Source organism: Hydra vulgaris, chromosome 06, assembly GCF_038396675.1.
Source record: "Hydra vulgaris chromosome 06, alternate assembly HydraT2T_AEP".
Lineage (NCBI taxonomy): Eukaryota > Metazoa > Cnidaria > Hydrozoa > Anthoathecata > Hydridae > Hydra > Hydra vulgaris.
In genome coordinates, this window is record NC_088925.1 from 7,147,501 (window position 1) to 7,174,073 (window position 26,573).

General features: G+C 28.2%; 1 protein-coding gene across 1 annotated transcript; it reads left to right on the plus strand.

The window, feature by feature from the left end:
* Positions 1-3,578: 3,578 nt before the first annotated feature.
* LOC136081155 (uncharacterized) lies at positions 3,579-4,001 on the plus strand. Its single transcript, XM_065798451.1, has one exon. It carries the CDS (start codon positions 3,579-3,581, stop codon positions 3,999-4,001), a length of 423 nt encoding a protein of 140 aa, XP_065654523.1.
* The last annotated feature ends 22,572 nt before the right edge of the window (positions 4,002-26,573 follow it).

Consider the following 26,573-nt stretch of genomic DNA (forward strand, 5'->3'; position numbering starts at 1 on the left):
TTCAAACAAAAAGTCAAATAAAAAACTGTAAGAAAGTTTTTTTTTTAAATTGTACAAAATACCATTGCAATCTTATCTCTTCCCTTACCTTATAAAATTAATTATTTCCAATTTAAAAAATTAATTAAATTTTAACTAGTCATTAATATTTCAATATCTCTAAGTGAACATAAATAAACAAACAACCAAGAAGTTTGGCTTTAAAACTCTGCAAATTTCAGAAATTTTTCACATATCATGTTTATATATAATATTGAATTGTTATAGTTTTTGTGAGATCGTCTAGTGCTTCTGACAGAAACTTTTAATTTGCAATGGCCATGTTTCTGTCACATTTTATAGGTGTCTATACAGAATGTAACAGAGTTCTAATTAGTAGCGAAATAGCAATGGTATCAGGTTTTTCTTTTTTATAAACTAGATAATAAATTCAATCCGAAACTTTTCATTTTATATTTTGCCTAGCACATAAATTGCAAATCAGTTTGATATTTTTTACATTTGAGATAATTGATAATTTAAAACATGCTGCGTAGAACATTCATCATCAGATCATCTTTTTCCAACTGTCAAAATCAGTTTATTGAGTCGATTTTTTACTTTGTTAGGATAAAAAAGGTACACTTTCCGAAATAATTCAAGAAAAAATTATTGCTATTACAAAAAAATTTGTTTATTATTTATATATATATATATATATATATATATATATATATATATATATATATATATATATATATATATATATATATATATATATATAAATTAGTAAAAAACACTTATCTAACTTTTATCTTCGACTTTAAGTTTCACCATTGCTGGATCATCAGGAAGAGTTACTAAATCTCAAAAAAAATTCAATTTATAGAAAAAAATATTTTACAGGAAGTTATAAATTATTATAAAAAATTTTTAATTACTATATTTTTTTGTTAACGGGAAGTTACAGAAAGTAATTATGAAATAATTTTCTTTGGAATGGGGATAGTTTAATTTGGTCATTTGTTTTTATAATTTTTTAAGAGGTATTTATTTTCGTGCCTACATTTAGAAATTATTTCAGATTTTTTATTTAATAAATTTTCTTGATTTAAATGAGTAATTATTACAAATTTTTTTTGCAAACATAGCATACATTTTATATATATATACACTGCGACCATTTTCTATAGACGCATGTGGATTATGTCTTAAAAACGTACTTAACTTTATTTTTATAGTGTATTTCATTAAATTATGAATAAAGTATCAAAAAATAATGAAAATTATCAAAATATAATATCAAATTTCAAAAGTTAGCTGACTATTTTCTATAGACGCAGTTCACATTTTTTAACAAAACTATCCAAAAAAATGTTTTTATCACATTTTTAGTACTCGATTGGACCTCCTTTTCGCTCAATTACTTGATAAATTCGTTTTGGCATACTTTCCACCAAGTTATCTAGCACTTTTGGCTCCATATCTTCCCAGCATTCTGACACCGCTACTTTTAGCTCTGCCACAGAGTTATTTTGCTTCTGGTCAGCATAGATACGTTTTACAATGATTCCCCAGATGTTTTCAACAGGATTCAAATCTGGACTGCGAGCAGGCCACCACATTCGCCCAATTTTTTTAGCTTCAAACCAAGCTTTAGTCTCGTTACTAGTGTGAATGCTGGCGTTGTCTTGTTGAAAAACAAACTTTTTGCGCCGATATTTGTTTTTAAATGGAATCAAACATAATTTTAGCACATCAATGTATTCAGAACTTTTCATTTTGCAAGATGTAAATGCTAAATTTAACTTTCCTGTTGCACAAAACCCAAGCCAAACCATCAAAGATCCACCACCGAAATTCCTTGTCGAAAAATATTTGGGTTCTTTCTTCAAATCACGCCAGAAGCCACTAAAACCATCAGGCCCATCAAGATTAAACTTTTTCTCGTCTGAAAAAATCACCTGGTATTGAAAACAAAAATATTACAGCTATTTAAAAATATACAGCTATTTAAATATCTTAAGTATTCATGAGAATTTAATCTAAAATTTCTTACTTGTTCCCAAACGCGTGCCATGTTTTCACGGGCGAATTCCATCCGTTTCTGTTTGTGAACGAGCTTTAAATTTGGTGTTTCATTCATTTTTCATCGTACTATGTGTGGGATGTCATTAAGAACTTTTCTAATCGTCTCCTTGCAAACATTTAAACCCAAGTCTGACTTAATTGTTTTCAAACTTCTTGATGAATTTGATGCGAGTCGAACAATTCTGCGTTTTTCACGGTCTGAAACCCTAGATTTCTTTGGTTTCCTCTTGATTGTTGCATAATCTGTTGGATTTTTCAAGAAATTACGGATAACGTGATCTCATCTCTTCAATCTTCTAGCAATTTCTTGATTTGGAACTTTTTCTCGATGATAAGCCAATATTTGACCTTTTTCAATATCGGTAAGGACCTTTCCTTTCGGCATTTGGTTAAAGTTCAACTTAATTTCGACTCACAAGATAAAAAATACTACAGAATATAAGAAATTTGCGACAAAACTCGTAAAAACTTTAGTGCGTCTATAGAAACTTGCCATGTGAATATTAAAAATTTAATTATTTTAATACAATCAAGACAATTAATAATTAGATGCATAATGGATCATTGTTTTCTAACATACACTTATTCAAAAGTACCGTTAGAACAATTTTATTACCACTGTAACACTGTAAGTTCGCCAAATTCTACGTGCGTCTATAAAAAATGGTCGCAGTGTATATATATTATATGTATATATATATATATATATATATATATATATATATATATATATATATATATATATATATATATATATATATATATATATATATATATATATATATATATATATATATATATATATACGTATATATATATATATATACACATATGTATATATATATATATATGTATATATATATATATTTATATGTATATATATATGTATACATATATATATATATCTATATATATTTATATATATATATATATATATATATATATATATATATATATATATATATATATACATATATATGTATATATATATATATATATATATATATCTATATATATATATATATATATATATATATGTATATATATATATATATATATATATATATATATATATATATATATATATATATATATATATATATATATATTATATATATATATATATATATGTACACACATCCAACCAAAGTTTTTCCCAAAAAAAATGTTTACGCTCTAAATTATACGAAAAATAATGATTAGCGTTACTTACTTTTTTCTGTCATTTTAATTCTATTGGGAAGAGTGTGTTATTTAGCGTTCATATTTTTAGATTCATGCTTCATTTGATTTATTATTTGTCCTAAAAGAAACTTAGTATCAAATAGGCTTGTAAAAAAAAATCCGACTAAGCGATATTTAGGTAAGTTTAAATAATTTTATGTGAAGTTTGTTGAAACATTAGTACAAATTTTTATACAATTAATGATATTGCATAACAAAATCTGTTTTTATGTAGTAAAAAAAAATTTTCGTATAGAAAAAGGTTTCATGTTTTTTTAAGTAAAATGGTTGGAAGTAAACGTCACTCGACTGTTTCTCAGAGAAATTTAGCTGTCGATCAAGTCAATCAGGGTAAAACCTATCGTCAGGTGAAGCAAGAGACCGGAATTCCTCATAATACAGTATGCGACATAATGAAGAAGTATAATTTGATCGGAACAACAGCCACAAAAGAACGGCAGGGTCGCAAAAAAATGACTTCTAAGAGTTTTGATAGAAACTTAATTATACAAGTCAAGAAAAATCGCTTTATTTCTGCTCGAAAACTGGCTGAGCAAGCTGAAGAGAATTATAGAATCAAATTATCCCATCAGACAATCAGAAATCGTATCCGAGACCAGGGATTTCAAGGACGATTTGTGCGTAACATACCATATTTGAGTAAGAAACACGTGAAAGAAGATTGGAGTTTGCTCAGAATTTCATAAACATGCCGTTTCTGGAAAAAGATCCTGTGGAGCGACGAATCAAAATTCAACTTAAAGTCATCTGTTGGAGCCCAAAAAGTTTGGAGAAAAGCTGGAGAAGCCTACAAAGTAGGCTGCGTGAGAGGAACTGTCAAGTATGGTGGTGGTAACGTGATGGTATGGGGTTCAATGGCTTGGAAGGGCGTCGGAAAACTCCAATTTATTGAAGCTATAATCGATTAGGTGCAATGCAGATACATATTGAAGCAAAATTTGAAGTCATCTGCTCGAAAACTTTGGCTAGGACCTAATTTTTCATTTCAGCAAGGTAAAGATCCCAAGCATAGTGCCAGTAAAACCAAGGAGTGATTTGACCCGACCCAATCCCATTGAACATTTGTGGGAAATTTTAGACCGAAAAGTTGGAGTAAATATATATATATATATATATATATATATATATATGTATATATATATACATATATATATATATATATATATATATATATATATATATATATATATATATATATATATATATATATATATATATATATATATATCTACTGTATTGGCCATTAATAACAATCCATCATGTTATTGTAGTATGAATATAAGTTTGAAATTATGTATTATAAAAAATTAAAAGAGATTTTTTCTTCAATTTTATTTTATTAAATAAATCAAATGACTACCATATAAATTTATTATAAAGTAATAATAATTAAAAAAATTAAAAACTAAAATATTGAAATAAAAATAAGTGTTAATATGTATCCAAAAAAAAATGTGGCCCAAATAAACAAATCACATCAACAAAATTAACTAACCATAAGAACAAAAAAATAAATAAAAAACACAAAAATAAAAAAATTACCATTTGCTGACAGCCCTTTTGCTTTTAAGCATTCATTGATCCGTTTCGGCAAGAAATTCATTAAATTTTTAGTAATATATTTTGGAACATTATTTAGTAATTTTGTTAGTTCTTCTTTTAGCTGGTTCTTCTAGCCAAGACCACAAATTCTCTATACAGTTGAGATCTGGACTATTAGCAGGCCAAGACATGAACTTGATGTTGCTTTCTTCAAACCATTGCTTGCAAATTTTACCAGTATGACATGGAGCATTTTTTTATTGGAGGATAACTCCCGTGTCTTTTCGGAAAATAGAAGGCATCAAATAATTAACCAATATGTCTAAATATTTTTGAGAATCAAGGTCTCCATCAAATAGTTTGAAACAACCAACACCTTCACAGTTTATGAAGGCCCAGATGCCTATACTGCCACTACCATGTTTTGTTCTATACATAGAACAATCTGGGCGCATTTTTTCATGTAGCGTTCATCTCAGCATTACTCGGTTTTTTCTTGAATCAACCTCAACGTTCATTACATCGCTGATAAGAACGTTGTGTCACATGCTCTTAAACCAAATTTTATGAGTTAAGCACCAGTTTTTTCTTCATTTCTGATGTTTTTTTGACAGACGTGGTTTTTTGCAAGCAGATCGCCACATAAAATTCTGGTTTTGTAGTACTCTTCTATTTGTTCGAGCACTAGCAACAACACCAGAAGCTTCCTACCATTTTCGACTGAGATCAGTAGATGATAACTTTCTTTTTTTTTCACTATACGAATATGTGAACGTTTATTTTTTTCATTTAAAATGCTGGGTCTTCGGGGAGGCGGAAGATTCTTAGTTGTATTGTATTCATGATATCGATTGATTATTCTGCTAACAGTTGCATGTGTTTTGTTTAAATGTTTCGCAATTTTTATAATGAAGATGTTTTGTTCATTTATTGTCATGATTTTACATTTTGTCATATTATCAATAGTTTTTCCAATCATTTTGATTTTTTTATTACTGAAATATTGTAGTTGATTAGATACTAGTTTTTACATTTCATTTACACAAGCTTTTTCAAATATTTATAACAACAAAAAAAAAATTCTCTAACAATTATTATTAATTAGCAAATAAGTTCAAAGTTTTACTCAAAGACAAATGCAATTTTAAGAAATTTTGAAATAATAGAGTCGATTTTTAATTTTGGTCTTTATAAATATTTTAGATTATGAGGTAAGCGTTAAAAAAACCTAGATATTTTGCGCATCGATTTATATTTTATGAATGTCTATACTTATTTGAAAGTAAATATTATGCTCATCAGTTGACACTTTTTATATTTGAAAAGAGTCAAACAATCATTGGTTAATTATAAACAAAGTCGAATGATCTCAAAAAAATTATGGTTGATTGTTATGAATGGCCAATACTGTATATATATATATATATATATATATATATATATATATATATATATATATATATATATATATATATATATATATATATATATATATATATATATATATATATATATATATATATATATATATATATATATATATATATATATATATATATATATATATATATATACATTTATATATAAATATATATATATATGTAGGTATATATATATAAATATATATATATATATATTTTTATATATATATATGTATATATATTTATATATTTATATATATATATATATATATATATTATGTTAGTGTATTCTACAAACAGAGTGCTCAATGTTCTAAAAGAACAGAGCAATAATAAATTAGTAATAGTTTAGACATTCTTCCTGATGAACCTACTGATGATGAAACACAGTGTTGAAGTAATCAAAAATTAGATAAGTGTTTTTACTAATTTAAATATATATATATATATATATATATATATATATATATATATATATATATATATATACAAATTAGTAAAACATATATATGAGTTTTTTTTTTGTTTTTCTGTAAACGTAATGTTGTTTACTTCATCCGACGTGATTCGTAAGGATAAAAGTTAGTCATGTCACTTACGCTTTTATTACCATTGGTTTAGTTATAAATAACTTGAACAACTGTGTTTTTTACGCGGTAAGGGGTTGTCCATAAAGTACGTACGCTCATAGGGGGGAGGGGGGAGGTCTTCAAAAAGCGTACGAAAGCGTATGGGAGGGGGGGAAGGGTTCAATTTAAAAGTACGTACTTCGATTTTCTAATTTATCACAATTAACCAGCTAATCAATAGAAAAGTTACATTCTGACTAAAGATTTTAGTTTGCCAACATAAAAAGATGTATGGTATATGGAGTAAAGGGTATAGTTTTCCTCTATGCACACACATGTATGGGCGCCCTCAGAATTTTTTGATGTTCCAGATAGGACACTTTCACACATCGTGCAAACTCATAACTTAAGTTTGTTTATACCTATGCCAAATGAGGTCTTGCAAAATATCGGGATGGAGGAGGCCTGTGAACAAAAAGCCTTAAAACGCTTACCCTCCCGACCCCCAAAATGAGAGGGGTGTAAATTTTGCATGGTCATAACTTTTTTGTAATTTACAATACTTTTCTACAAAAATTAAAATCTGTCGATAAATTTAAATTTAGTTTTAGATGTTAAAGTTAAAAATTTTGCTACATATTTCCCTCACGTTTGGGCAGGGAAGGGGGAGGTAAACGCTTTAGGGCTTTTTGTTCCCAGGCCTCCGCCATCCAAATTTTTTGCAAGGCCACCTCATTTGGCATATTATCAAACTTAAGTTTGCACGATGTGTGAAAGCGTTCTATCTGGAACATCAAAAAATTGTGAGGGGGCCCATGCACACATGCCACCGCTTATATACTGGCCCTGAGTAAGACCTGAGGGCCGTGGTTGATGGGACGGAGTCACCCTCATAAAAAACGTGTCAATAGCGTCTCAAAATCTTCCAAATTTGACTGCTAGGTTTTGCTAAAATAAAAAGCTTCTTAAATTAGCAAAAGGGCACTAAATTTGCTGTTGCCCCCTCCCACTGGGTTTTACCCTTTGTTTTCAATATTACTGATCTCACGTAAGACCCGTTTTTTACTTACTAAAGAGGGGTGCCTGAAAAAAACGTCCACCTTAAGTATAGTTTATTTACAATTGATTCGTTATTAAAACAAAAAAAAAGGTTTACATGGATATCACCGAGAATCGAAACTGGATCTCCGTCGACTATTTCCGCCGCATTAACCTCTCGCCCAAATACACACGTTCTTTTTATGTATTTTAAATTAATTTAAATTATTATTTGCATATATACTTAAAGACGTTTTCTAAAATGCGCAAACAAAGAGCTTTGGGGTCGTATATAGTATCTAAGGTACCCTCCATTTTTTTTTTTAATAAACTTTTTTATTGAGAAAACAAAATAAAGGAGGGATGGGGGGAAATATCTATAAGGGGGGGGACGTACTTGAGAAACGTACGTACTTTTAAGGGGGGGCGGGGACATAAAAGTACGCATGGCAACCGGGGGAGGGGGGTCAAATTTCAAAATTTTTGGCGCACGTACTTTATGGACGACCCCTAAACATTGGACATTTGATCATTAACGGGGAACATTTTCGGGAACATTTACATATTTAAGTTTTTTTTCATAAATTATTTGTTTTAAAAACTTTTTTTTTATTTTTTTTAACTCTTTACTATGAGCTTGCTCTTTTGACTTGATGACATCCGAATAAATAAATTTTTTTTAAGAAACGGTCCTCGCAAATTTTTGTTACTTGAAATGCGCATTTTCGGGGACATACAAAAAATGTGTATTTTTGGGGACAAGTAAGAAAATGTGCTTTATTGAGAACTATTTAAAAAGTATAAATAAAGCGGAGAAAACATTTTATAAACAGCAATTTATTTTTATATAAGCTGAAAACTTGTTTGTGAAAAACATTTTACGCAATTTGCGGGGACAATTCGTAGTATTGTCAGGGACGGGCATTACTAAGTTATCAGGCTTGACAATACTATAATTAACAAACTGTCGCAATTTTTTATTTCCAAAAAGCATTCCTAAATTAGCCATTATTGAAAAAACGGATGTATAATATACGTGTGTATGCGCCCCTTTGTATATATATATATATATATATATATATATATATATATATATATATATATATATATATATATATATATATATATATATATATATATATATATATATATATATATATACGTGGGGCGCTCAGAGACTTCATAATGCTCAGGGTAGATATTTAAAAATTTACTGAATGCCCACAATTCTAATAGCATTTCCAGTTAAATTGACCGATCATAACTAAAAATAATCAGACAACAAAAATATGCTCGCCTTTATCTTTGCCCAATCAGTATTTTTATGTATTAAACTATTTAACATTTGAGACAACACTTGTATTCCCAATAAATGACTCTTAAACAGGTTTTAGAAAAAAAAATTTTAAATTAGTGAATTTAGGGAAACATATTTTCATAAATTTTTTGAGGGAAAAATGCCCACCTAAATAGATTCTTGTAGCAAAAATCTAATACTACGTTGAAGTAAAATATGTCCTGATTAAAATGTTTATAGCGAAAAAGCAAATGTATTTCGTCATCAAAAAATATCAAAATGTTGTACTAAAAATGAACTTGTTTGACTTGCATTTGAATAAAAAATATTTTGTTGCATTAATCGTTTTATTAGGTCGGAAACAGATGGCTGAATTGTCAATGGCAATATTTAGAAAAAAAAGATGAAAGTTATAAAATAATAACGGAAAAATAATAGGAAAACGTAAGAGTTTCATAGGTTCATATCTTTGATGCGCTTTTGTGCCAAGATTTGAGTTTTTTTCTTTGCGTTTCTAATCTTCAGTCGTTCGTTAGTTAACTTTGTTCGTACTGTGCAATAAGCAAATGGTAATTTACATTCAGGAATAAATTTTTCTATATATATTCGATCTAAGAGTAATAATGAGACAAAATAAATTTGGATATTCTCTAACTTTTGAACGTTTTTGAATTAAATAGAATTTTAAATTAATAGTTGGTTGAAAAACAAAACCATGAATTTTGATTTAGTTAACAAATATCAAAAATTTGTCTAAAATATCAAATTTTATACAAATCTATTTCTAGTATATCAAGGATGAAATAGTCTTTAACCCGGCCAGTCACGTTCAACGTCGTTTAAAAACGGAGCAAACCAATGTAAGAGATCGTTGTGTTGTTTCTTGCTCCAGTTGGCGCGTGAACAACTATTATCTAAAACAAATGTGCAAATTAACTCGTTTATGATTATAATTTTTTTTTAACGCAACAACAGGGTCGGATTGGCACTAAGCGGCCCGGGGTGCAAGACATAGATCCTTAGGGTACCAATAAATATATGGCACCAATAAATTTAATAATTTAGGAGTTGTTTTAGTATTTTAACTCCCCTCTTAAACACCACCTCTCAATACTGGACATCTGTCCAAATATTATAATTTATCTATATTCAATTGAGTGTATATATATATAACAAAGTCTATATTCGATTGAGTTGTTTTAGTACTTTAACTTCTTTGAAACAAGCTTAGACTTTCCGACATGGCCCTGACGGCCATGTCGGAAAGTCTAATCTAAAACTACATAAGAACATTACCCCTTTAAACCCGACTTAAATTAACATATATTTTACATTCATTTTATATAATACATATACTTTCACAACATACAACATATATTTTCACATTCATGGCCCTGACGGCCATGTCGGAAAGTCTAATCTAAAACTACAAAAGAACAATACCCCTTATATTAACCCGACTTATATTAACACATATTTCACAAGGATCCCCAATACTAACAATCAAATCATTAAAATTTCATCAAGGGGACCTCGAATAGAAACACCAAAAACAAAAAACACATTACCAGCACAACTCACAAAACATTGACACAAAATATTTACCTAACACTGACATAAACACTGAATAATATTCCACTCTGAACATCACTTCTCAATAATAGACATCAGTCTGAATACAATAATTAATCTAGCACTCCCTAGCACTTATATAAAATATCTCTTTTCTTCCACATAAGTGGTGGAACTTTATTAGCTTCAACGGCAAAATAATAGCAAAAATTGTTATATGATTTTTGGTATTCAACGCACGTAATATAACAAAACCTATATTTATGTTTATTACCATTATCATGGATTTTTAAAAATTCTTCATCTTCCGTTTCAAAATAGCTGTCTTTCTCAGGACCTATACTTTTAATTGATTTGATCCTAAGCAATCTAATGTTAAAAGATGATAAACTCGGCAATTTTCCTCAAAAAATTGTTCCTTTTACAAACAAAAAACGATTTTAAATTACTCTGAAAATGATGAGATGATTCAAATTAAAAAAACACAATAATGAATACCAACACAATAGAAATTACTTACTATAAGAAAATTTAGAGCGTGTTTCATATTTATTTGTAGAAGGAAATTGAACAATTTTTTTCTTCTTCACTATATTCACCACCACTATTAATAGAATTTTTCTTCACTGTCTTTACTATTAATAGAGATAAATATTTTAAAAACCAAAGCAAATAAGGTTGATTTTATATTTTTTTAAAAAAGATCGACTAATGCCAAACTAATAATAAAGTGATATATTAAATCTGTTATAATACTAAAGTATACAAGGTTCTCACAGAAAAATAATATAAAAATTAAAGGACATTTTAGGATATTCCTATATTAAAAATATAAGAAAGTATTTTTATAGGTCTATTTTACTATACTTCTTGGATATTTGCAAAAAAAATTCCAGGACACTGCACAAAATTCAAAACTTTCCAGGACTGTGGGAACATTAGGTGAGTATAGAGCTGCCATACATCCCGGTTTTGAGGCCCCTAACCCTGTGAAATCATTTGTGCCAGTCAGTTTAAAGATCATTTGTGCCAGTCAGTTTAAAACTATCTGATCATTTGTGCCATCAGATCATTTGTGCCGGTCAGTTTAAAACTATTAGTCATATGAAAAAAATAACCCAGAAATTACATTTGAAAACCCTTTTTAAAATAAAAAAAATTTTTTGCTTTATAAGTGTTTATGGATTTGTCTAATTTCTTCTGAAATTAATTTTGATTTGATATATATATATATATAATTAAAAAGCGCAAAATTTCATTTATATCTACTATGTTTTATAATAACTTTGTTAGTTATTAATAAACGTTCAACGAGACATATAACATACTTTCTTATATTACAAAGTTATCTGAAAGATATTTTAGACTGTGTTGCGGAATTAATAACTGCATACAACACTGTTAATCACCATCAAATATTCGGTTGCACAATGATTAAGAATTTATGGGAACTATATAATTTTAAATAAACTTAATTGTTAACAATGTTAAAAACATTGTTAACAATTAAGTTGTTAATAGTTAAGTTAAATAGATAATAATTTACAGATAATAATTTGTTAAAACGTTTCTTGTTTTTTTGGATAGGGAAATGTATTGTCCCAGTCAGTAGTCCGATATTTATGGCAGCTCTAGTTGAGTATGAAATAGAACATATACCTGGTTTTTTCCTACAGAAGGTCTAGTTGTAACTATAATAATTGACAAAAAAAAACTTAGTCTAGATGATTTTTTTTACGCAAAATGAAATTTTTGATTACATATTTATTTTTTTGGTTAAAAAGTTTTTTTGTGTGAAAAATCTAAACACAACTATGGTATCTACATAGTAATAATTTCATTTTTCAAATTTAATTTTAGTATTTATACCGACTAGTTCATTAAAAAAATCTTATACCTGCATCAATTTCTAACAAATGCTTTCCAACTTTGGCAACTTCTTCTAACGGCAGAGGAGCTGGTAAAAATTTATATTCATTTGCTCTGAGTGTCCCATGTGGGAATAAAATAACTCCCTGTCACGTTAGACATATCAAGCGAAGCAAACAACATCATTATACGGTGTCGATTATTTGTGGCTATAATGCCATTAGGATATTTTAGAAGGAGATCTTTGCAAAGCTCTTGGATAATATGCAAACCAGAGATGTGAGCATCAGAATCTTGACCACTTGCAAAGAAGAACTCATTTTCAGATGATACACCTGCTACTTCTCTGAGTTCTTTACTGGCTATTTTAGTAATTGCTTGAACAGTATCTTTTGGTATCAAAACAGGAACAAAATAAGCGTTTTACTTACCTGTCAAATGCGCTATTTTCATTGTTTTTACAAGAAAAGTTTCTATTTTGCCAAGTTTATACACTCTTTGCTGGTCTATCCATTCATCGCTAAAGGCTTGATACCAATCAGTTAACAGTATACGTGCAGGCTCACCACCTCGTCTGCCAAATAGCAATGTTAACCGGGCACAAGAACAATTTCTTAATTTCACATAACTATGTATATCATGTAACTCATAATCATTGCTCAAGATTTTCATTGTTTCTAAAATAAAATTTCGCAGTATGACCAAATCATCTTCCAAAAGAAGTTTTACAGGTTTTTGCAGGTTCACTTGTCTCCTAATGTTTAGTTTATATGTTGCATCACCAAAAAGATACTCCTGCCAACATTTTAATGTGTACACAAATTTTTTAACATCTTTAGCTTCTGCATCCATTCCTTTGCTATAGAAAATATATTGCATTACAGTAGCACTTTTTTTCAATAAATAATATAAATTCAACTTTAAACCAGCTTTAATACCCAACTCATCTTTCTTGGTATAAATTTCAATGACATTAGATAGCATACTGGAGTTGACTCTATTAAACATATCTAATGAATTGTAATACTTCTGCGTTATTCCATCTTCCTTTAGAAACAGAATATAAAAATGAGATAAACGGCGCATTTCATTTCGTATACTCCTATAAACTTCAACAGATTTACCTTGTTTTTTGTTTAGCTTCCAAAAAAATTTAGAACAAATTTTTAGAATGGTTGAATCTGTTCAACACAACTTACCAACTTTATCATTACGAAACTTTGCTATTATATGTGTCTTAAATAAATTGTTATACTGTGATTCCTCAGGTAATTATAATTAGTAAGTCAATGGTAATTGATCAACATATTCATTAGTCCTTAGTTGACAATTCTTTTTGTGTCGCGAAAATGTTCTTTTCACAATAACTATTTGACAATAACTACATTTTGTTAAGTCTTCTTTTTTTTTTAAGGCGTCTTTCTGATACATATTTAGGAAAATCAGATAATGCCTGATCTTTGTTGTAGTCCACATTTCCTTGTCGTCTAATTAGACCAAAAGCATTACCTTGTGAAACTTTATGAAGTAAAAGAGCATCTTTAAAAGCTGTTTCATTTTTATGTTTTCGTTGTAAGTGTCTTTTCAATTTAAAAAAAGATTTTTTACAGAAGATACAAATTCGTTTTGGCCTTTGGTTTTGTTATGTGTCTAATAAACAGTTTTATTTAAATTCTTGATTTTAAAGAAATTTTAACAAATTACAAAGATGAAATGTATTATTACATTATATATTGAATTTTAGAAAAATATTTTTTACCTCTAGATCACACTTTGTTTTCACGTTTTGATTAAGTTTATTCTCGGGAATAAGCACATTAGTGAGTATATCATCTTATATATTGAAAGTAATGTTGTATAGGAAAAAAATATATCGGAAGTATTTGACTAATTTATGATGTCTATGGTTTTAAACTCATGTCGTTTGGACAGGTTTCCATAATGCTATTTTCTTATTTACATTGTAAATAGGAAAACCAGATAACCTTCCTGTTATGTGTTTTATTTTATGAAATTTTATGAAATTTATAATAAAATATCACCCTGAAGACCAGAGTTTTAAACATTAACCAGGGTCTAGTAAAGCTAAAATTGACAGTTTCTTTACTTAACGCTACATAAGCAAATGTGACTTTTATATAACTGATTCTAATATAAAAATCATACAAAAAATAAAAATATATATTTACATGTATAGCTCTGATAGCTTCTAAATCTGTGTCAGGTTCAGAAACTGATAAGTCAACGTCTAGCATAAAACCAGAGTCATTGACCACAGAAACTTAAAGTCAAAAAAAAAGTATAAATATTTTTTGTAATATAGGCATGAAAAAAAATTCATATAAATTACGCAATATAATAATGCAGTAAAACCATTATAACTGATCAAAAGTCTCCTGACTAAGTATAAAATCTATACTCTAAAAGAAATAAACAAATAACATATAATTCAGACAAATAGTATTAAAAAAGCAGTAACAGCAATAATAATAGTTATTATAATATGTATTTAAAATAACATTATATTTATTTATATATATAAATATAAAAATGAAAGTTACATCCGTATTAGATAGCACGTCAGAGAAATTGCCTGAAGTAAGTCTAAAATAAAAATAATAATTTTAACTTTTATAATTTTAATTTTTTTATCCTTATTAACTTTTAAAACTCCTGGGTCAGTTTATAGTACAATCTTAATGCTAAGGGCATCGTGTCATGGGAAACATAAATGCATATTATTACTTACTCAATTTGGATACGCTTTTTACTTGAAACAGTATCTTTCTGCTCTACACCAGACTAAAAATATATGCAAAAAATTTGATTTCCCATTCAAGATATTTTAATTTCTTAATTTATATTTATATTTTTGAGTTTATGTTTTATAATTTATATTTATTTTGATTTAATAAAAAAAGAAAAAGAAATATAATTAGCAACCTGATTATTCACATTTTTTACATACAATTTAGGAAAAACAGGAGATGAGGCAACAATATTTTTATCATTTGATATCTATAATGCAAATTATTTAGAAATCACTTAATATAATAATGAACTAATTTATAAATTAACTGATTAAAATAATTCAACATTATATAACAAAATATAATTTGGATTATAAAATTTTTTTTTATAATCCATATTATTTTTTGTTAATTAATTTTCATTATACCGACAAGACTCATAAATTTACACTCACTTACAATATCATTATATTCTGCATTTATATTCTGTTTTTCTGAAAACTCTTCCATGTTTACTGGGTAATACACCTCAACAGCACAACCATTCATTTTTTGGTGACTTAGGAAAAACCTTCTTAATGATTTTTTTTAATATTCTTTAAAAGTATTTTTCATCATTGATGACCAAAAGTGGATTTTAAAAATTATTTTTGATTTCCAAAAAATTTCTAACAAACTTTAAATGATATACTTGTATAAATTTAATACCGTTATTACATTAACTGTGTTATGTACATCAGTCTATATGTAATATATACTTACATCAGTATATATAGTTAATTACATTAGTATATATTTAATTAATATCGGTATATATAGCTAATTAATATATGTACATAAACTATTAGTTATGAACTTCAATCTATCTTAAAAATGTTTAAACATAGTACTTTATTAAAAGATATTTCAGATAGAATCTGTAATAGATTGATCTGCATAACTAATAATCTACATGATGTACATAATTGATATCTGTACTTTATAATATATGATATGAATATAAATATGATAATTGTTTATGTTATATGTTGTACAGTCAGAGAAATAAGTATCCGAACAAAACATTTTATTGTGAAAAATAAACTTTGTCAGGTTATTTCAGAAAAACATATGTTTTTGATAAATACTTTTATAATTATTCTAAAAGCAAATTTAATTACGATTTCATGTTGCAAAAAATTAATCAACGGTAATTAACTTGCGTTGCTAAAATTTAACGATTCCCGAAGGAGTGTTAAAACTTCAATGAAAAATAATTATCCGAACATGTTGTTTTGTAAAAGAAGTTTTGAAATTGATTATTAAAAAAAGTTTTTAAACCAATGGTTTTAGAAATATTGTTGTTTTACAACGAGTAATTTTTAATAATTGACTGATATTTTTTTAAATTCATTTGATTTACCATTGATATCATCAAGTATGGGAGTTAAAATCAAGGAATGGTCCCAACCTCAGCGCAATTTGGTTATTGACTTGTTCAAGCAAGGTAAAACGTTAGGTCGATAAATAAAGCGACTGGAATGGCATTAGGAACCGTCAGCGATCTGATTAAAAAGTATAATATGTTTGGATATGTGCAAAATCAACCCAGATTCGGAGCAAAGCGTAAAACAACATCAAGAATAGATCGACAAATTATCAAGATGGTGCAAAAAAACCGCTTTTTATCAGCATCAAAAGTGTCAAGCCTCCTTGAGAAAGATTTTGGGTTAAAAGTGAGCTCATGTACTATTCGAAATCGATTGAAAGAAAGTGGATTCAAAGCAAAAGTTCCACGCAAGAAACCATTTCTTTCAAAAATCCATCTAAAACGAAGACTTGCATTTGTTAAAAGTATGTAAATATGCCGGTATCATTCTGGAGGAAAGTTTTGTGGACGGACAAGTCAAAATTTAATCTTGTGAAGTCCGATGGAGCTCAAAAAGTATGGAGAAAAAAAGAGGAAGCATTCACACTCAGTTGTATTCGAGGCACAGTAAAATTTAGTGGAGGCAATGTTATGGTATGGGGATCGATGGCTTGGAACGAAACAGGAAAACTGGAGTTTATTGATGGAATTATGGAGGTTTATGTTAACATTCTCAATAAAAATCTTCTGGCTTCAACTAAAAAACTGCGATTAGGAAAACATTTTATCTTCCAACAAGACAATGACCCTAAACATACGTCTAAGAAAGCAAAAGAGTTTTTTATCCAAAAGCAAATTGAGTTACTTGAATGGCCTGCGCAAAGTCCAGATCTCAATCCAATTGAACATCTCTGGGCTATTCTGGATAAAAAATGTGGCACACGATGTCTAAAAAGAAAAGAAGATTTAAAAATCATGCTCCAAGAAGCTTGGGCTGATATCGACTCAGATACGACAAAGAAATTAGTTGAATCGTTGCCATGTTGACTTGCAGAAGTCATAAAAGCTAAAGGCGGTCCAATTCGATATTAAAAAGTCATAAAAATAATTACTCGGAGAAACGTTAATCTTTAAGCCTTAATCTTTAAAATTTTGTTCGGATACTTATTTAATGCTAGAAAATTGCGTAGTTTAAATGTATCTTAATTTTTTATCAATTAAATATTATTATTGATTTTTTTTGTTTTTACATATTGAATTCGTAATAAAATTTTCTTTCAGAATAATCATTTCTTTTATTTTTATCAAGTTTTTTTTTTCGGAAATAACCTGACAAAGTTTATCTTTTATAGTATATTTAACTGTATATATATATATATATATATATATATATATATATATATATATATATATATATATATATATATATATATATATATATATATATATATATATATATATGTACTGTATTGTTATATATTGCATACATGTGTTGTTATTTACACTGCCGGTTTTAGCAATACCAGCGCCCTGGGCGAGATTTCTACGGCGCCTCTAACTCAATACAACCACATACTGAAAAAAACAAATCTAAGATATTGTAGATCTTATATTTTTATTAACTTAAGCTTTTAAAAATTCCTCTCCCCATTAGCAATCGTTACAGGCATAGTCAATAATATTTGCAATGCTATCCATATATTTGGATATAGCTCTTGTAAGTTGCGATCTTTAATGAAATTTAAAACAAAAACAGGAGTAACCACATTCTTGTCACACAAAAAAGCTTTCAGACTTAGGAGTATATCACACAACATACTACCGTCTATATCTGACTTAGAGTCCACAGTTAATTTCAATTGGAGATTACCATAAAGTTCGACAAGATCAGGTATTTCAGAATCTGATTTATATTGTACAAAAAAGACCATGATTCTGAATACTTACCTAACAGATCAAATCTTTCATTGAATGAGCCTTATGTAGACAGTTAAAAAATTCGATTTCAATTTTTTTTGTGGGGAAGTTATTGGCTCATCGCGGGCAGTTTCTCCAGCTTGACCTTTTATACAATGAACTCTTAATGTAGCCTCAAACCCAGGCTTGATTTTTAGTTCTTCGGTCAATTCCTTTGCCGTTAAAAGAAAATGCAGCATTTTTTTAACATTTCTGAGCATTTACCGAGAGCCATGTCTGTTGACTGGAGAGATTTACTAACGATTCTTGAAAAAGCATGTCATACCATACAACCAACGAAACTATGAAAGTGAAATCTTTTAGCTGTTCAGCGAGAGTAGAGCCTCATTAGAGACTTGAACATCAGTTTTTTGATTTTCAATAACCAAAGTTTTTAAAGCATCATAGATGGCACTAATTTGATAACGGACTGTTTTAACACTGCTTATTCATGCTTCCCAACGTGAACCACTGAGCTATTTAATGGTATATAATCTTAAATGATTGGTTAAAATTTTCTTTTGATGAAGAGACGCTGAAAACAATGTGAACAACCTCTGAAGTACCCCAAATAAAGTGACTGATTTTACAGACAACTTAGCGGCATTACAGCAATATTACAAGATTATCGATATGACAGGCACACGGTACATTAACAGCTAAGGGATTTATGTCCAAAATTCTCCTTCTCCTATGTTTTCCTTTCATGTTCGCCCCGTTGTTATAACCCTGACCCCTACAATTGTTCAATTCTAGTCCGTATTAATTTAAAACATCTGTAATAACTTTAGTGAGTCTTTCACCAGTCGACTCATTGACAGTTAAAAATTCTATAAAATATCTTTCACTGATATTTTATCGTCATCTGACAATAAATCAACAAATCGTATTGTCAGGGAAAGTTGCTCTAAATGTATTATGTCCGGAGTACAGTCAGCTATAATTGAATAATACTTTAATTTCTTTGCGCGAAATATAATTTCTGACTTCACTTTTTTACATATCAGCTCTATTAATTCATTTTGTATATCTTTTCCGCCGTAGTATATCTTTTCCGCCGGTCTGAAATGTCACCCTTCATAGCAACATCCTGCATCTGGATCAAATTTGCTAATAGTTGTACTAAGCTTAAGAACTTTCCATTTTTAGGCGTATATAGTTTGTTGAAAGTACCTCTAAACGCCATGTTTTTTTCAGCTAAATAAAGTGTAACATACATCAATCTAGACAAAATATTATTCCACCTTGTAGTTTCTTTTCTAATCAAATGTTGCTCTTGGTAGTCTATTGTTTTTCCTGTTTTTAATCGTAGTTCAGTGTCGATCCATGAAAGGTAAAATTTCTTATGAGAAGTACTATTCTCATGAATTTTAACATTTCAGACAAGTATTTCCAGTTGTTATATCCTTCAGATGCTAAACTCGACGTTAATCTGCTATCAAATGGCCGGCAACAAAAACAATAAACTCGATCCTTAGAGACGGAGTATATTATTCAACGACGCTGAATTGTTTCGTTGCTTGCAAATGCCAGCTTGTTTCATTCTTCGGATAACTATCAATGTGAGTTTGCACTTGCCAGTTAGATATTATATTATCAATAATTTTTCTGTTTCGAACAATTGGCCATATGGCTGGATCCGATATATTTGGGACAACAGTGCTAAAGTCGTCTGGAATTTGTATTTGTTGCACATCGCAAACGGGTTATCACGAGTAGATATCGTAGTTGTAGCACAACTTATCTCCTAAATTCAGGAAACTTCGTCCACAATAGCGATCTGATCTACTGATTCATTCATTGCTACTCCACCATTGTCACATTCAGGTCTTGATTTTTCGTTGTGATATATTTATCTATATTCAGAAGCTTTTCTGTTTTTTGAAATTCTTTTTCTTTTTCTGCTATCCGTTTTCTATATTCTGACCCAGATGGTTTTCTTTTGATAAGGTCAACGTGTTTGCAATAATGAGTAAAGTAGTAATCAACTAATATTTTTAAAAATCAATTACCACAATAAAACTTTGATTACCACGTTCAAACGCTATTTGAGCAAGATAATTTTTTAATTGCATAGTTGCGTAATTGCAGCTCAACATTCATTGGTTAATGACCCTTATTAGTGTACTTGATACTTCTTAGTAGAGTTTTCTTGACGATTTTTAATTTGACTTATTTTGTAACAAGCATAAATAAGTACATAAAATTGGGTAACTTTTCTTTTCTTTTCGTACACAATAATAAAAGGCAATAAGTTTTTAAGTAAAATAATAGTAGTTTTAAATAATTAAAACTAAATGCGATCGAATCTCGAGTTACCAATATAATCATTTTCCGCTAAATTTCGCCCCTTTCTACTCGGCGACCTGGGCGATTATATACTATAATCAAGTAAAATAAAAAGTTATTCATATAAGAATTTATAATATATTTTTTTATATTATAATATGTTATTGTTTATATGTATATATGTATATTTATATATATATATATATATATATATATATATATATATATATATATATATATATATATATATATATATATATATATATATATATATAAATAAATAATATATATATATATATATATATATATATATATATATATATATATATATATATATAAGTTTAGTTACTTATATAAATAATAATATATTTTAATATAAATAAATAAGTTATATTTCCTTATATAAATAACTTTTAATTTTGCACCATCAGATTTCCATTTGTTGTGTAATATTAATATTTATGTATAAATAAAAAGAATAACTTGCTGCCAAAAGTATTTTCTGATATTTTTACATCGGCTTTTTCACAAAAATACAATCTTCGGTCAAATACCAATCATAACTATCACTTGAGCAGAGTAAAATCACAAGTGTCAAAATTCTCAATTATTAGCAAAGGCCCGTCATTATGGAATCAAACAAAAAATAACAATATAAAAATTTGAAAATCACTTTTTCTTTTAAACGACAAATGAAATTGCATCTTCTTAATCAGGAAAAGTATTTTATTATAAATTTACTAAAACCATGAGGGCTTTTAATATTATTGTAAAGGGGTTCTATGAAAAGATTGTTGTGACATCAGTCATCCGTATCTTCTTTGAACCCGTGTCTGTTTTTATATTTATTCTTTGTGTAACGTAAAAGTTTCATTGTAATTTTATTCTTTTATTTTTGTATGAACAGCAAAATATATTAAAAAAAAAAAAAAGAAAAAAAAATATCAGCACAAAGATTCTAGAGAATAATGACCAACTTTTTAAAGATTAGGAAATGAGGTCATGGCTAACGGATAAGGGTGCTTTGATATTGCAGTTTTTTTTCTAACCATTTGAAGTAAAAACTTTAGATCTTCAGATACTGTGTAATCTAAGGAAGAAATGTTCAACTTATCCTAAATTATCCGCAGATTATGGTAGTTTTCATTTAATGAGGCCAAAATGACCAGCATAATAGCTTTGTGTACACTTGTATCTTTGAATCTTAAAAGCATATATGTCACACTTTCTTAATTTATTTTATTATTTTCTAACTCTGGTTTTGTGGTTATTGATAGAGTAACTGTAAGGAATTCCTGACCTCTATCTACTCCTAATTTGATACCAACATCATTTGTTTCTTGATATCGATAACAAAGCAGCATTTCTACAATGTCTTCAAACGTAATTGGAATACACCATAGGAGTAACTTTTTCTACCAACAGCGTAAACAATTAAAATGAATGATACTGACTGCATTCTACTTATCTAAAACATTTGTAGGTAATAGATTACTTACCTCCTTGTTTGTTCACTCCTAATAACAATGGGAAATTTTAACCATTTAATAATTTTCCAATCAGCTTGTTATTCTCAGTCAGTTTAATATGGAAACCAGGTTCCACACTTTTCCGTCCTCTTACACTCCTCAGAAAGTGTGCAATTTCAATTATTTTACTAGACGATGTTTTGTCTGACTTTTTTTTCCCGTGAACTTTGAGAAAACTTCCCGAAGTTCACGGGAAAAAAAGTCAGACGAATTATCGTCTATTATTTTAAAATCGCTTAGAAGTTATTACAAAATTATTTTAAAAATTGGCTTTAAATTTGTAAGTAAATTATTATAACAAAGATTTTAGACATCAAAACCTTATCTGGTATGTAGTTTTAGTTTAAGTTTGTTAAATTTATTCAAAGAAAAGAACGGTTTCTTAACCTCAGTCTTTCCGACAGAGACAACAAGCTGTTTTGAACCAAAAGTTTTCAAAGCTAAAGTGTTCTATGATTTATTTGTGTTCAAACTTTTAAAGCAATTTGGTGTTATAGAGGATGTTGATTTTACAAGAGCTCTTAAATTCTTTTGTCTTTCTAACTTCGTACAGGCATGTGGAATTCCTTGTGACACTTGAACATTGCAATCTGGACAAATAAGTATTCTTGCAGGTTTATTTGAAACAACTTTGGCGCTTTTATAAACAGGTTAAATATAAAAATACATTCAACCGTAGGGGCCAATACCTTTTCCATTATTGATTTGCGCCCATTTCCACATTTTAAACAGCAACATTTTCTCTCTCTGAAAACTCTGGTATTCAGATCTAAATTTCTTAGCGTGTGTCTAGTACTACAATTATTATGGCAACTACAGTTGCAATAATAACGTAACTAAATTTTAACTAAAGAGCAGCGCCGTAACTAGCTTTTCTAGTGCCCTGAGCAAAATTTCATTTTTCGGCCCCCTAAGCCTAACTTTTTTTTGGAAAAATTGTAAATAAAAAATATTTTTTAATGTATTATTTTTAAAAATTTCTTTATTAAAATTGCTCTTTTCTCGCTTTCATTTGCGCAAATTCATTTATAACGTCGTCATAATTAATATCTTTAACAATGTTATATTCAATAGATATTATTGAAAGATATTTTCTTCAGTTTAAAGTTCCATTTCACGGCCGCCTAATCTACGGGCCCTGTGCAAGTGCACCTGTTGCACCTGCCTAGTTACGGCACTGCTAAAGAGCGTCATATATAAATATGTGTATTTTACCATCATAACAATGTTGCATAGTAAAGTAAGGGTCAGTCCCAGCAAGGTTTTTTCTACATTTGGAGTTAAGCTAAGGTCTGAATAAAAAAATTTATGAATTATTAGCCTAATAATCTTTTCAGAATATAGTTTTAATAAGTTTTGAATAGTCCGCGTATTCTTTTTTTTTAGAATTATTTATGTTGTTGCGTCATTATTTAAAGGTCTTAAATGCTTGACTTTCCTGAAGCAGCGAACGTAAAGCATTTAAACAAAATCAACGTGTTCTTTGACATGATTAGCCCTTTTAAATAAATTCTTCAAATAAAAACTTCTGATTTGCATTTATAATATTGACGTAATATATTGGCTTCATTGATTAACTTTCAATGAAATAGTCAAAAACATGTTTTCCGTTCACACATGAACACGTGTAAAGAGTTATTATTTTAATTATTAACAATTAGCGATGGCCGTTGCTCGTTGTTCATATTTTGGATAGTAATTATAATAACAGAATTCTAATAATAGTAATAACTGAAATAGTAAATGAAATAGTAATAGTAGTAAGTTTGCAATTTTCTTTTAAACTCGAAACACATGCTTGCGGGCATGATTTTTAAGAGCAACTTTGTGGTGTTTGTGGTAAAGGTCATCCAAGCCCTAACACCCCCACTCCCACCCCTAGGGTATTGTCTCTAAAAGCAATACTTCAAAATTTTTGGGGGACTTTATTAAACTAGGTCGAAATTCATCGAAAGATCTTCAATTTCTTGTTTATGAGCCACGAACATTTATTATTATTTCAGGATGTAAATAAAAAGGAATTTTAATCTTCGTATGGTCATAAATCTTAAACAAAAGAAGATTTTTGTATAAAATTTGAAATCTATTAATAGATTTTGGTCTAATCTATAATAGAACTAAAAAATTTTATGATTTTTGGAAAGGTAGTTCTAGGAAGGGGCAATTAGAGGTCAGGACGGGGTTGGGTTATCATTAATTACCTAAACCTTTTGCAAGTCATCCTAATTTGATACCAGTACCAACATACTAGAAATTTGAGTATGCTATACGACTCTTAGTTACCTATCTTGAACAACAAAATTACTGGACACTTGCCTAAAATACGTGGTTTCTTCCCAGGCCCTCGGTGAAAAAAGTTTTTTTTACATTTTTTGAATAAGGATGAGTTTTTTGATGAAAAATAAAAAAAAAGTTTCTGGGAATATGTTGAAAGGTCTAAGAGTATGTTACCATGCACTGTGCACGACTAAATTCGACAAAAATGATCAAAAGTAATCGCAAGTTTTTAATTAAAACGCAAAGTTTTTAATTAAAACAAAATTAAATCTTCACAGATTTATTCGCCGCGCAAAAGAGCGAATGACTTCTACTTCATATTTTCTATTTTTTAAATAAATTTAGTGTTGCATAATTTATAGACCACTTTATCTGACGTTAAAAGTACAAATTTAAAAAAAACAAAAAAAATAAAACGATAAAACGCTATTAATTGAATAATAATAATAATAATAATAATAATAATAATATAAAAAACGATAACTCTGGTTTTAGTTAAATCTAATAAATATAGATGTAAATATAAAAACATAATATAAAGTATAATACATAAATATAATATAAAAATATAATGTAAAATATATCTAAATATAAATAAAAGTTGAATGTTGAACGTGAGAATGTAAATTAACTAATGGTTAAAGTTATCGTACGAAGGTTAAAAACGGTATAAAACACATAAAATTTATATAAAAGTTAACAACCGTTAATGTAATTTTTTTAACAACAATTACGAAACTAAGTTATTAGAAATGTACAATTTTTTTTGTAAATTTTGATAGTAAAAGAGTGATAAAAATTTTATTTACAAAAATCTTATTTACAAAAAAGATTTTTGAACAAAGAAATAGTGTAAAAAAGTGTGTAAATACTTACTTATAAAAAAAAATTTTTAACTAAAAAATGCTTCTTAAACATTTTAAATTCAAGACCCGATTTATGGTTTGAAGGTTTTTCGCGAAGATAAATCTAAAACAAAAATATTAAATTTTTTATGATTACTTATCGATTAGGTAACAATATGAAAAAATATATAATTATACAAGTTCATGCACTCATATATTTTATATTAAAATCTTGCGACCCCAATATTTCGTTAAGCAATCCCATTTAATGTCGTGACCCATAGTTTAAGAAGCTTTAAAGAAAAATTTTACAAGGTTCAAAATTAAATTTTATGATAAAAGTCAGTTTATTTATGAACAACAAACTTGCGTACTGATTGCATAAATGATGACGAATATAAGCATTTTAGTGAATTTTTTCTTAACATTAAATTCGAGTGCTTCCCGTTAATTTTTAGACCTATGTTTTAATATAATTCTGAATCCGTATAAATTTTTTTTCTAAATCAATCATAAAAAATGAGACGGAAGGATCTGCACTACCGCCTAAAAATGAAACAAAAAAGTTATACATATCTTTAATAAAAGCTTTCCATTTAAAAACATTTATTGAAAAATAGTCATCGTTATTGTAAATCACTTAATGTTAACTTAAAAATTAATGGATAAAATTTTCAGACCATAACCATTTTAACTGTTTTCAATTTACAACAACAGCCCATTCATCAACTACATTAAATACTACAAAAAATCTTTAAGTTAATTTTGCATATTAAAACTCTGTCGCGTCTTCTTCTCGGAAGTTTAATACACTGACGTTGTTTTTACACAGGGTGGTTTTAGGCAATACTTATGGTACTTGCTGTAACGGAAAATTAGGAGTTTGTTCCTAACTTTTTCAGCTGACCATGGTTTGAATGAGAAATCCGAGTTTTTAAATGTAGAAGCGGATACGG

Bases quoted from the DNA above. Each gene is read 5' to 3' on its own strand.
- LOC136081155 (XM_065798451.1), top strand. From the start codon at position 3,579: ATGGTTGGAAGTAAACGTCACTCGACTGTTTCTCAGAGAAATTTAGCT.